This window comes from Aptenodytes patagonicus, chromosome 21 (genome assembly GCF_965638725.1).
Source record: "Aptenodytes patagonicus chromosome 21, bAptPat1.pri.cur, whole genome shotgun sequence".
NCBI lineage: Eukaryota > Metazoa > Chordata > Aves > Sphenisciformes > Spheniscidae > Aptenodytes > Aptenodytes patagonicus.
The window spans coordinates 2940423-2951972 of NC_134969.1; the positions used below are offsets into that span (position 1 = coordinate 2940423).

The 11550-nt window shown below is 61.2% G+C and overlaps 3 protein-coding genes across 3 annotated transcripts; 1 reads left to right on the forward strand and 2 right to left on the reverse strand.

Annotated features, from left to right (window-relative positions):
• Positions 1 to 475: 475 nt before the first annotated feature.
• Positions 476 to 1729, reverse strand: FAM229A (family with sequence similarity 229 member A). The gene is made up of 3 exons (XM_076357665.1): positions 1671 to 1729; positions 1416 to 1553; positions 476 to 578 (listed from the first exon to the last, which is right to left on the reverse strand). The coding sequence occupies exons 1-3, from the start codon at positions 1727 to 1729 to the stop codon at positions 476 to 478; spliced, it is 300 nt and encodes a 99-aa protein (XP_076213780.1).
• A 173-nt stretch (positions 1730 to 1902) lies between these two features.
• TSSK3 (testis specific serine kinase 3) lies at positions 1903 to 3108 on the forward strand. The gene is made up of 2 exons (XM_076357408.1): positions 1903 to 2047; positions 2447 to 3108. The coding sequence occupies exons 1-2, from the start codon at positions 1903 to 1905 to the stop codon at positions 3106 to 3108; spliced, it is 807 nt and encodes a 268-aa protein (XP_076213523.1).
• A 1976-nt stretch (positions 3109 to 5084) lies between these two features.
• BSDC1 (BSD domain containing 1) lies at positions 5085 to 11528 on the reverse strand. Its single transcript, XM_076357286.1, has 11 exons — positions 11504 to 11528; positions 11198 to 11258; positions 10321 to 10437; positions 9500 to 9670; positions 9328 to 9382; positions 8815 to 8930; positions 8354 to 8422; positions 8063 to 8144; positions 7333 to 7872; positions 6149 to 6252; positions 5085 to 5559 (listed from the first exon to the last, which is right to left on the reverse strand). Exons 1-11 carry the CDS (start codon positions 11512 to 11514, stop codon positions 5527 to 5529), a joined length of 1359 nt encoding a protein of 452 aa, XP_076213401.1. The 5' UTR covers positions 11515 to 11528; the 3' UTR covers positions 5085 to 5526.
• Between the last annotated feature and the right edge of the window lie 22 nt (positions 11529 to 11550).

Here is an 11550-nt window from a genome sequence, read left to right on the forward strand (position 1 = left end):
GTCCCCATCCCTCCTGTCCCCATCCCTCCTGTCCCCATCCCTCGTACCCCACCCCTCACACCCCATCCCTCCTGTCCCCATCCCTCCTGTCCCACCCCTCCTGTCCCCACCCCTCCTGTCCCCATCCCTCCTGTCCCACCCCTCATGTCCCACCCCTCACACCCCATCCCTCCTGTCCCCATCCCTCGTACCCCACCCCTCGTGTCCCATCCCCTCACGCCCTGTCCCCTCGTGTCCCATCACTCGTGTCCTGTCCCTCGTGTCCCGATCCCTTGTGCCCCACCCCTCGCGCCCCGTCCCCTCGCGTCCCCTCTCGCCCCACGACCCTCCACGGCCGACACGCCACACGCAGGTTTTGAGCACAGAAACGCTCTAAGATGTCCTTTTATTATAAAGTTCGTCACCAATCTGTGTCCTTGGCAGCTCCGCAGCTCCGGGGCTGGCTGCGGCCGGCGCGGCGCGGGCGTGGGGGCCATTAGGCGGTGCGAGGCCTGCCGCTCCCTCCCATGGCGATGAACACGTCAATGGGGACATTGGGCAGCGTCAGGCAGTGGCTGCCGGGGCATCGCCGCAGCCGCCTGTGGGGAGAGAGCGGGGTGAGCCCAGCGGCATGGCACGGCACGGCACAGCACGGCACGGCACAGCACGGCATGATGGCCTGACATGGGCCGGCATGGCACGGCACGGCACGGCACAGCACGGCACAGCACGGCATGATGGCCTGACATGTGCCGGCACGGCACGGCACGGCACAGCATAGCACAGCACGATGGCCTGACATGGGCCGGCATGGCACGGCACGGCATGGCACGGCATGGCACGATGGCCTGACATGGGCCGGCATGGCATGGCACGGCACAGCACGGCACAGCATGGCACAGCACGGCACAGCATGATGGCCTGACATGGGCCGGCATGGCACGGCACGGCACGGCACGGCACGGCACGATGGCCTGACATGGGCCGGCATGGCATGGCATGGCACAGCACGGCACGATGGCCTGATATGGGCCGGCATGGCATGGCACAGCACGGCATGGCATGGCACGGCACGGCATGGCACGGCACGATGGCCTGACGTGGGCCGGCATGGCATGGCATGGCACAGCATGGCCTGGCACAGCACGGCATGACATTGTCTGATATGGCATGGCGCGGCACAGTATGGCACGGCACGGCACATCCCAGGACGCCGCCTGCCCCGATAAAGCCTGCCGGCAGCAGCGGGCAGGCAAGCAGGGATCCAGCCCGCCCTGGCCCAGGGCGAGGAGGGGTTCGAGCCATCAGACGATGCTTTTGGGAGCAAAACAAGCCGCGTTTGCCGGAGCAGAGACCTGGTCTGTGTGATCGGGACACGGCGTGGCTGTGCCAGGGCCAGACCCTGCACCCCACAGGGTGTCCTGGCCCCCCCTTACCTTCCCACAGACCGCTCGGCGCCTACCGGCTCCTGAGTTTCGGGAGGCACAGCTGAGCTGGGACAGTCACCCGCCTCGATGGGGAACCTCCGAGCCTGCGGCGCCTGCTGGGAGCTCATGTCCAGGCCCCGGACGCGTCTGACCGGACAGGAGCAGGCGGGTGAGCCGGGTGAGCACGGGCCCCCCAGCAATGGCAAAAACACAGGGGGAACATGGGGGGACCCCAGCCAGCCCCGTAACATCCGCACTGCCCACCCCAAGAGCCCCCGCTCACCAAGAGGGCGTGCCAGCCTGTCCCCCACCTCGCTGCGCATCCGCCACCCGACTGACGCAGCATCGGCTGCATCACAATAGCACCCCCAGGTTTTAAAAGGTCCCTCTGTGCCCCCCCCGGGGTGCTGCGGGTGCCCCCGGGGCGCTGAGATGCTGTTGCGGAGTCGCTACAGGATGAACTGAGGGAGCGAAGGGTCCCAGCTCGCGTGAGGACATGGAGGGGTTTTTGCTTGCCAATGGCTACCAGCTCGGCAGGACGGTCGGGGAGGGGATGTACTCCAAAGTGAAGGAGGCTTTTTCCCAAAAGCACCAGAAGAAAGTGGCAATTAAAATAATTGATAAGAAGGAAGGCCCAGAAGGTAAGAGCTGACCCCGAAAGAGCTCCAGGCTGAGGCACTGTCCCTCCCTGGAGGCTTTTAATTCCCAGAAGAAAACTAGTTTCCCAAACTCGCCACCTGAGAACAGAGGGCGGGGGGGGGGGGAGCGCGGTGCTGGGGGGTCCAGCAGAACAGCCCGGGGACCACGGCGCGAGGATTAGGACCCGTTTAGGTGGCCGCCTCTCCGACCGCAGGGACGGCAAAGTGCTGGCAGAGCCCAGCATCCCCCCCCCCCCTCGACGAGCATCCCTCGGGGAATGGTGCCAGGCCGTAAGGAACCGGGCACCCCTGGAACGACCTTCCTTCCCTCTGCCCGGTCCCGGAGGGGAGCCAGCAGCTCAGGGACGCCCCAGTGAGCAAACCCTCCTCCTCTCTCGGCAGAGTTTATTCGGAGATTCCTGCCCCGGGAGCTCCAGATCGTCACGCGCTTGGACCACAGGAACATCATCCGCGTGCACGAGATGCTGGAGTTCGCGGAGGGGAAGATCTGCCTCGTGATGGAGCTGGCGGAGGACGGGGACATCTTTGACTACGTGCTCCGCGAGGGTCCCCTGCCCGAGCCCCGCGCCAGGGCGCTCTTCCGCCAGCTGGTCGAAGCCGTCCGGTACTGCCACGACTGCGGGGTGGCCCACCGCGACCTCAAGTGCGAGAACGCCCTGCTGCAGGGCCACACCTTGAAGCTGACGGATTTTGGCTTTGCCAAGCTGCTCCCCAGGGACCGCAGGGAGCTGAGCTGGACCTTCTGCGGCAGCACAGCCTACGCAGCGCCCGAGGTGCTGCAGGGCATGCCCCACGACAGCTGCAAGGGCGATGTCTGGAGCATGGGCGTCATCCTCTACGTCCTGCTCTGTGCCCGCCTGCCCTTCGACGACACCGACATCCCCAAGATGCTGCACCAGCAGCAGAAAGGCGTCTCCGTCCCCGGGCACCTGGGGATCTCCAAGGAGTGCCAGAACCTCCTGAAAATGCTCCTCGAACCGGACATGACCCTGAGACCCTCCATCGAGGGGGTCAGCAGGCACCCCTGGCTGACGAACCCCTGAGAAGGACTCGCCCTGCTCTCCCCACGTGGAACAGATTGTTTCTAAAATGACGATAAATTTGGAGGTCAGCGTTTCCCATCTATCCAGCCTCGCAGGCGGCGCGCCTGGCCTCTGGCTGGCAGAGACGAGGTCTGGTTCGTACCCGGGCATTTTTATCAGCTCACTCAAAGCCCTCGGCCGGCAGCGGTGGGGGACAGGGCAGACACGAGCTCCGAGCAGCCTGGGGCAGCGCGGGTCCCCCTTCCTGAGTTAAGCAAAGCCCCCCTGAGGCGGGTGGGAGGAAAGGGGCAATTTAAAGCAGCTGACACGCAGACCCTCTCGAGGCAGCCGTCCCGGTCCCGCAGGCAAAGGAAATGAGACCACCCGACGCAGGCAGAGACTCTGTAGAATTCCTTTAATTGCTGTTAACTGCAAGTCTGTAAAAGGTTTGGAGAAAGTCATCGTTACAAAACTACCAGCTGTTAGAATTGTTCCTGGTTTTCACCCCAGCTAGAAAAGGCTCAGGGAGATGCGGAATAGTTCAGAACAGAGAATATTGCACAGACAACCAAACGGTTAATTTGACTAAAGGAGGGGGGGGGGGGGGGGGGAAAAGTGACACAGATGAGAGCAGTGCACCCTCGGAGCTCTGCTGCAGGCCCAGGGATCCAGCCGCCAGTCACACCATCGAACCCGCCGGGAACACAGCCCCGAGCCCCCCCCCCGACCCCCCCGTCCCCCCCCCCCCCACTGGTGCCGCCTGCCCACAACAGGTTTTCCTGCTACAGGGAAATTTGAGGCCAGGTCAGGGCGAGGCTGCAGCACCATTTCAGAGGCTCTGCTGGGCCCACCGTACACCAAGCGGGAGGAGGGTCCTCGGCTCAGTCCCCGGCCATCCTGGGTTTTGCAGGGCGGACGCGCTCTCGCGCCTGAAGTCACCGCTGCCACCAATCCGCCCGTGTGGGCGGCTGCATTTGAGAACCTCCCCAAGGGGGGCGAGGGGGGGGTGGGGGGGGGGGTGGGGAACAAAACCAAACCAAACCAAACCCAAAACCCCAACTCTTCCAAGTGCAGCTAGGTCAATGCTATCCAAAAGCAGAAGGAAACCCACAGCTCCAATGAAGCAGCCCTGGAAGGGGCAGAAGGACAAAGGTAGCCCGTACAAAACCACCACCCGAAAGGCCAGAGAGAGCCGCGAGGGCTCTGTCCCTTTAGGGTAACTGTGTATTAGCAACATCCACTGAGGAGCATCTCCTGACATTAGAAGGGAACTGCCCCAAAAAGAGAGGCCGTGGGTCCGAAGGAAGCGGTGCAAGCAGTCGCAGGGGGCTTAAGTGAAGGAACCCAAGTGAGCACAGCAAAGCTTGTGACCCCGGTGGCCGTGAGGCCTGGACACGCGGGGCGTCAGGCGAGTGGACAGACACGGCCTCGGCCAAGAGGTACCACCCACGCTCGGGCGCTTCTGCCTCCCCCCCAGGCTGGGAGAGGGAAGGGCCGAGCCTCGGTGCTTTGGGGCTCTGCAAGGGCTGAACTGGGCACCACAACGGAGGGGTTCTGCTCCCAGGGTGACCCAAATCACTGCCCGCCCAGAAGGGCTCAAGTAAGAGCAAGCCACGAGTACTCTGCTTGGAGAATTTCACTACAAGTACACAAAACCCAGCAGAGGAAGGCAGTGCAGCTGCAAAGGGGGAAGCAGCAGGCCTTGGCTCTTAGAGGAGCTGCTGCTCTCACAGCAGGAAACGGGAGTTTCCATTAGAAAAAGCTTCCAAGACGAAAAGCCAGGCAGAAGCTCAGGGTTTGGCAGAGTTTGGCTCCTTCCAGCACGGCCCAGCTTCGGGTCAAAGCCACAAGCCAACTGCCTTTCTTTGCAGCAGTGAGCGGCACAGCAGAAGGGGCTTCTACTGCAGCACGTCCAGCCCTCGGCCACTGCCTGCACGGGGGCTTTCTCCGGGGATGGCCTGGCCAGCGGCGCAGAGCAGCAAGTGAGCAGGCACAGCTTGCATCCAAGAGCCTCTGAACTGCTGTACTGTAGATTACGGGCGCACACACAAGCAAACAATCAGCCAGCTGGCAGTCTGGCGGCACCAAGCAATCCTGCCAGGTGTCCGAGTGCCCAGCTCGCCCCGGGGACCCCTCACTGCATCGCATCTGCCTCTACCCGACGCTTTCGGGGCAGTCAGTTTTGGCTTGGCCAGTCTCTAGGACCTACTGAGAAGGTGGGATCCCTAGCAGCTAAGTGTACGAGTGAACTCCTGCTTCCTCCTCCTCCAGGACTGAAGGGGTCACTTGAGTTGCCCACAGGATTTAGCAGGAATGAAACTCCTCCAGCCTGGAACTGCAATCCCCAGCACAGTTACACACAAAGGAAGAGCCGGTCCGTGATTTAATTCACATTCGATGGTGGAAATGAGCCTGTGACACACACTGGAAGCAGTTGCTTTATTCCCAGTCTTCCCACTCTTCATCTTCCAGCTGCAAAGAAGAGGAACATCCCTCAGTTTGTTTCTGTAACTCAACAGCCATCCGTCAACAGATCCTCCTGCCCAGGGCACCTGAGTCAGCGCAAAGCCTGACATACCCTCACGCTCCCACACCCTCACAACAGGGATTTGCTTACTCTGTTCCCCTCGGGGAACTTGCACACTCATCCCTCTTTAAGCACGTCCAAGCAGCCACCCGCTGCTCCAGCTAACACCCGTGACTCCCATGGTGAGATCCCAAGCTAAGCCCGTGTCCTCAAAGAGCAAGTCACGCCTCTGAGAAGCCTCCCGCGAGCTGCTCTCGGCAGGCAGCTGCCTGCTGCGGCGCTGCCCTCCCAGGCCAGCAGCAGCCACGTCTCGCTGAAACTTGCTGCGCAGCCTTGGCTCCAGCACAGGGGCTGGAAGCGGAGCTCAAGCCGAGGGATTCGCCCTCTTGCTCTGAGGCACTGCAGTCTCTCTCCACCTCCCAGGGGAAGCACCCAACGACGGCAGCGCTCACGCAGCATCACCCCAAGGAGTTGCTGATGGTTTCTGGGAGCAATCTTCTTGCCTACTTGAGCGAGCACCTCCCCGCGACTCACCTCCCCGGACACTTCCACCTTCGAGAGCGCCAGCTGCACCTCCTCTTCAGTCATGTCCAAATCAAAGTCCTTTTCCCAGTCCTCACTGGTATCAGTGCTGGAGCCTGTAACCACAAACATCACAACCGAGCCATCAGAGCTGCACGCGCTCTCCAGACGCTCTGGCCAAAGCACACAGCTGCCCAAGCAGCTGCCCACAAAGCCCTGGCATTCACGAGGCTCGGATCTACCACAGCCTGCCCGAGGAGAGAAAGCCTCCCTCATTCCCAAGAGCAGGCTGTCGGCTTGCTAACAGAGACGGGATGGACTGAACTGCCCGTCCCTCGCAGCAAGGGCTGGTTCAGAACAAGTGGGAGAGGTGAATGCCGAAACGTGTTCTCCTCTGGCCTGGGAGAACTGTGTCACACAGGAAACACAACAGATAAGGAATGACAGGAGCGACTTAGATACGGGGACTGTCACGCTCCCGAACAGAATGAACAACCTCCTGGGGCGGAGGAGCAGCAGGGACATTCCTAGGGGCAACATGCAGAGGGAAGGAACCACCATATTCCCCACAAGAGACCACAGCCATGCCCTGGCACCCAGCAGGCCAGGGACCAAAGGTCTACCCTGTTCAGCCGACAGACTTTTGATCTCTTGCCTAATTTCGTTCTGCTCACAGACCCAGTTCATGATACTTGGCCACCCTGCTGGAGCTTTGGTTGCTTCCAGTGGCTTTATAATCCTATAACCAACATAACCATTACGCTGGGAGACCTGCAGCAGGCTCTGCTGAAGGCAGAATCCCCTGCAATGAAAGGTTTGTAAACAGTGTCAGCCAGAGCTGCGACACACCCCTCCTCAGGGTCCTGGAGGAGTGTCACCCTCCGTTCTCCTGAGGGAGCCCCAGGAACGGAGCTCAGGAGAGGGCTCAGGCCAGAGCCAGCTGCAGCCCCGGCCCAGCCGCCTGCTGAGAGCAGATGGTCACCGCCTGACATGACCCTCTTGACCCTGCCCAATAGCAGAAAGATTTGCTTCCACTTTAGTTCGGCCACTAGACAGTCTTTGGATCTAACCTTCCTGGGTGATTTTGGCAAAACCCCTTTTCTCCTCCTCCATCATCACAAAATCAGGCCCTTTCCCCAAAAGCTGCCACCCCCAGCAGAAGGTTTCCGGGCCCTGTGCTGACCCCACACACGCACCTTTCTTGCCGTTGTTGGAGGGAGTGGATTTCCCACTATCCGAGTTCAGCTCAAAGACTCGTAGATCTGTTGGTCCTTCCTCTTTCAGAGTCTCTGTCCTGCCCTGGGCTTTGCTCTCCACCTCTTTGAGCTCCGTAACAGCCGGTTGCTCTGAGGATGCTGCTGACTCCCGGGCAGGTGCAGAAGGATGACCGGGTTCTGGGGGCTTTGACAAGGAGCTCTGCTTTTCCGAGGTGGCCTCCAGCAGCCTCTGAGAGAGGTCTCCGGTCCCAGCTGGTTGTGCTCCAGTCTGTAGCTGCGCAGCAGGCACAGAGGCAGGGTTTGCAATCTGAGTCACAAGGGAGATGCTCTCACTGCTCTCAGAGGGGCTCCCCTCTGCTGGGGCCGGCTCCGGAGGGAGGACGGCCCAGCTTTCCTCTGAGGGTCCCTTGTGAGCAGTGGGGTGGCTTCCCTCCAGGGCTGCAGGGGCAGATTCTTTCTCTGCTGCTTCTGGAAATTTCACGTTTGCACAAGGCAGGGGTGACATCCCCAAGAACTCCTCTGTAGGAAGGCAGAAGAGAAGCGAGAGATGTTTCAGCAAGCGCAGCAGCAGCTGACAGTGCAGCAGGGTTGGCTGCAGCTGGGCTGGGAGCTGAATTTGTGGGAGCGAGGAGGAGCCACCCCCCTCTCTAACCGAGACCCGCCAAGGTCTGCACGAGCCCTCCCGCAGATCCCCAACCATCTGACCCACCTTCATCCTCCTCCCAGCCTGGCTCCTCTTGGTGAATGCTCTGCTCCGCTCGCTGCTTCAGAGCCTCCCTCCGGGCTTCATCCTGCAGGGAATTCAGTGTCAGCAGCGACTCACGTCCCCAGTCCTTTCTTCCCCCAGGTATTTCAGCATCAGTGACAACAAGGACAGAGACAAGGCAGCCCAGATCCCTGTTTTTCCAGGAAAAGTATCTTCTGCCTCTTTGGTCTGCATTAGAGAGCTCCTTGGCCGGAGTGCCCACCCACTGGGGGAGACACCCCCCTCCTGACCTACCTGCTCCAGGCGATGCACTTTATAGAAGTAGCGCTGCCAGAATTCAGAATGGGAAACAGCCACCGGGACCTGGGAGCGAGATGGGAACCACCATGAGTCACTTCAAAGGGAGGACTGCGGCTGCTGCCTCGCCCCCCTCTCCTCCCGAGCCTTGCAGCTACCCTTATCACCTGCGCAAGGCACCTGCGTTTTCAGGTGCGCAGACTTGGGACCAAGCCTCAGGTACGCACTGGCAGATGCTCAGACACACATCAGACAGCTACAGAGGAACTCCTCTTCCGGGCCCATGACAAACAAGCAGGGAAGAAGAATACAATATGCTGCCTAATATCCCTGTGCCAGTTTACCGTGCAACCACAGTCCTTTCCACGACCAGCTCCAGGGCCCAAGCAACTCAGGGCTTCCCTGCACCGTACCCCAGGTCAGAACTTGCCCACTACAGGAGCCAGGCGGGGCCTTACCATTTTGGTGTAGAGAGACCGGATGGAAGGGCTGGTCGCCAGCAGCTCCGCGATCTCTCCTTTCTTCTCCTCTAGGTTAAACTGAGAGAGCCAGGCCTCAAGGAGGTCAGCAGGGCCTGTACGGGGCAAGCACAGAGGTAACAGTCCTTGGCACAAACAGGGCAGGAACAGTTTTGGGAAGTTTCATCGGAAAAATACTATGGAGCAGACCAGCTGGGGTGAGCAAGGGGCAAAGAAGGAGGGAGACGTGTGTCTCTGAGCCCACCCCATGTCCTTTGTCAGCACAAGGCGACGTAGCGCCAGCTGTAGCAGCAGTTTAAACTGACGCGGCAAACTCTCAAGCCTAAGCTAGTTCCCAATGCAACAGACAGATCTGCTCTCCATAAACGGTGACCCCATCTACAGCCAAGCCAGCAGGCCCGCCGGCGAAAGGCTCTGGGCAATTCAGGACGGCCCACAGCCCCCACGCAAGGGCCAGCTTGGCTCGGCAGCACCGCCGAGCCCCCCCCGTACCATCAGGTTCGTTGCAGTAGGTGGCCGGGTCCGACTGGAGGCTGTAGAGGCGAGCCTGGAGGAGAAGACGCACAGGGCAGAGCCGTCAGTGGAGGGGCAGCAGCAGAGCCCCGAGAGGACAGGGCTCGGGACTCCACGTCCCGGAGAGAAGCGCCGGGAACAGGGCACTCACCTTGGCGCTGTCATAGGGCTCTGTGGTACCTGTGGGTGTTGCCATCAGTGTTATGACATCGCAGTCAATGGTCTTATCCGGCGAGGGAGCAAACGTGTCCGAGATGACACCCAGGAAGTCAGAGAGCCCTTTCCTCACCTTTTCAGTCGCACCTGAGGAACCTTCTGTCCTCTTGAAGAGAAAAAGCAGCACAGCGTAAGTAACAGTACCTGCAGCAGCAGGACAAGGCTCAGTCTTGAGCCTTTAAGGAAGGTTAAAGGCTCAAGGTTCCTTTAAGGAAGCAGGATGTCTCTCCCTTCAAAGAAGTGCTCGTGAGGCGATTGTGTGGCCAGGGCTGGGCTAGGAGAAGGGCGTGGTGGCAGGCACTAGCCTCAGGTGGCGGTGGGGCAGGCAGGCCCTGTAATAGGTTTGTTGGGAACTGAGCCTAGGCTTTGCGGGGAAGGACACAGCCAGGTTCGGGGACTGGCTGGTCTGGGGGTTGGACTGTCACAGCGGCAGCTGCGCAGGGCTAAGGCTGACAGCTTGTGCAGAGATCCGATGTCATGCTGCAGTGACACTGCCAGGATCCCACCTACACGGCACACTGGGAGAGGGGAAGCACAGGGAACTTGTCTCCACTCGTCTCCAGAGGTTCCTCACCACTACAGCAAGGAAACGCCACACAGTGCTCAGCACCAAACCTGCACCGGGGAGAAAGTCTGAAACCTGAAGCTCGCGGTTATACGTTGGGCTTCGTTCAGAGGATCTTCTCCTCAGAGGCTATTCACCCCCCGCTTTGCTTTCTCCAACAGGAATCCCAACTCTCTTACTCCTATACTCACTGCCAGCTTGTCCTTGACCACACTGGCCGTAGCAGCGATAGTGCAGGCTGTGTCATGCTGCACTACTTGAGTGAACTCAGCCAGGTCCCGTTTCATGAATTCCAAAGCTTCTGTGGACTGTAAGAAGACGACAGACAGATTGTGTAATCTCTTTGCTCTCCAGCAAAGCCACGGTCACTCTGGGAACACCTGGCACGTTACAAAGATTAAAGTGCGAGAGCCTTTAACCCAGCTGAGCCCTTACCCCAGCTCGTGCAATGGGTAAGACCGTAATAACCAGAATAGCAACGGGAAACAGCTATGCCCAAAACATGTTAGAGTGGGGTTTTTTTAAGCTAAGACAGGAAAAATACAGGTTAGGAAAAGCCTTGTTCTGAGCTTTGTGTATAATTAACATAAGCAATGCTGTCACAGGCAGGAAATTACACATCAGAAAGCGACGCTGCAAGCACAGGCCCTCCCTGCTCAGGCGGTGATCAACAGAGCCCAGCGCTGCTCCCCTGAGCCATAAGAGCCCAGCGCCAGCGGTCAGGTCCCCCGGCTGCCAGAGTTACCACAGACACATCCGAACTCCCTCTACGCGTACCCATCGGTCCCCTTCCCGGGGTCACGGGCTGCGCTACAGCCGCACGCCCTCGCTGGCTGTCAGGCAGTCACTAAGGCGAGGCTCAGGGGGCATCAGAGCCGTTGCTGACAAAGCCGCTGCTACGGCTGCGGCCCAGCCAGCGCCGCAGCCCGCAGGGAGCGCGGTGCGGCGCCTGCAGGGATCCGGCCAGCGCCGCGGCTCCCTCAGCCCGCCGACCCCTGGGCAGCGGGTCCCGGGGCCGCCCCGCAGGCCCGGCCCGGCCCGGCCCGGCCCGCCACCTCCTCCTCCTACCTTCTCCTTGACGGCTTGGTAGCTCTGCTGCAGCCAGCTCCGCCACCAGCCCGCGTCCTCCCTGCCACGGGACACGCGCGTCAGACGGGCCCGGGCCCGGGCCCGGGCCCGACCCCAGCCCCGCCACGGCCCCGCGCCGCGCCCAGCCCAGCCCGCTCCCCCGCCCCGCGGCCCAGGCCCCACCGCGCCGCCCCCCGAGGCCCTGCCCCTCTCCCGCCGGTCCGGGCCCGACCCGTTCCCCGCCGCCGCCCCCCGGCCCGGGCCCGGGCCCGGGCCCGGCCGCCCCCTCAGCGGTGCCGAACTCACCCCTCCGCCATCTTGGCGGCCTGACGTCACCAATATTTACCGACCCC

What these genes read in the sequence shown, in the direction of transcription:
- FAM229A (XM_076357665.1), bottom strand. Translation starts at nt 1,729, where the DNA reads ATGCGCAGCGAGGTGGGGGACAGGCTGGCACGCCCTCTTGGTGAGCGG. An exon ending in GGTGAGCGGGGGCTCTTGGG is followed by an intron (nt 1,554 to 1,670) that starts GTGGGCAGTGCG and finishes CTGTCCGGTCAG; the next exon opens with ACGCGTCCGGGGCCTGGACA. An exon ending in GCCGAGCGGTCTGTGGGAAG is followed by an intron (nt 579 to 1,415) that starts GTAAGGGGGGGC and finishes CTCTCCCCACAG; the next exon opens with GCGGCTGCGGCGATGCCCCG.
- TSSK3 (XM_076357408.1), top strand. Translation starts at nt 1,903, where the DNA reads ATGGAGGGGTTTTTGCTTGCCAATGGCTACCAGCTCGGCAGGACGGTC. An exon ending in TAAGAAGGAAGGCCCAGAAG is followed by an intron (nt 2,048 to 2,446) that starts GTAAGAGCTGAC and finishes CTCTCTCGGCAG; the next exon opens with AGTTTATTCGGAGATTCCTG.
- BSDC1 (XM_076357286.1), bottom strand. An exon ending in ACCAAGCCGTCAAGGAGAAG is followed by an intron (nt 10,438 to 11,197) that starts GTAGGAGGAGGA and finishes GTCTTCTTACAG; the next exon opens with TCCACAGAAGCTTTGGAATT. An exon ending in AGGTGGAAGTGTCCGGGGAG is followed by an intron (nt 5,560 to 6,148) that starts GTGAGTCGCGGG and finishes TCTTCTTTGCAG; the next exon opens with CTGGAAGATGAAGAGTGGGA.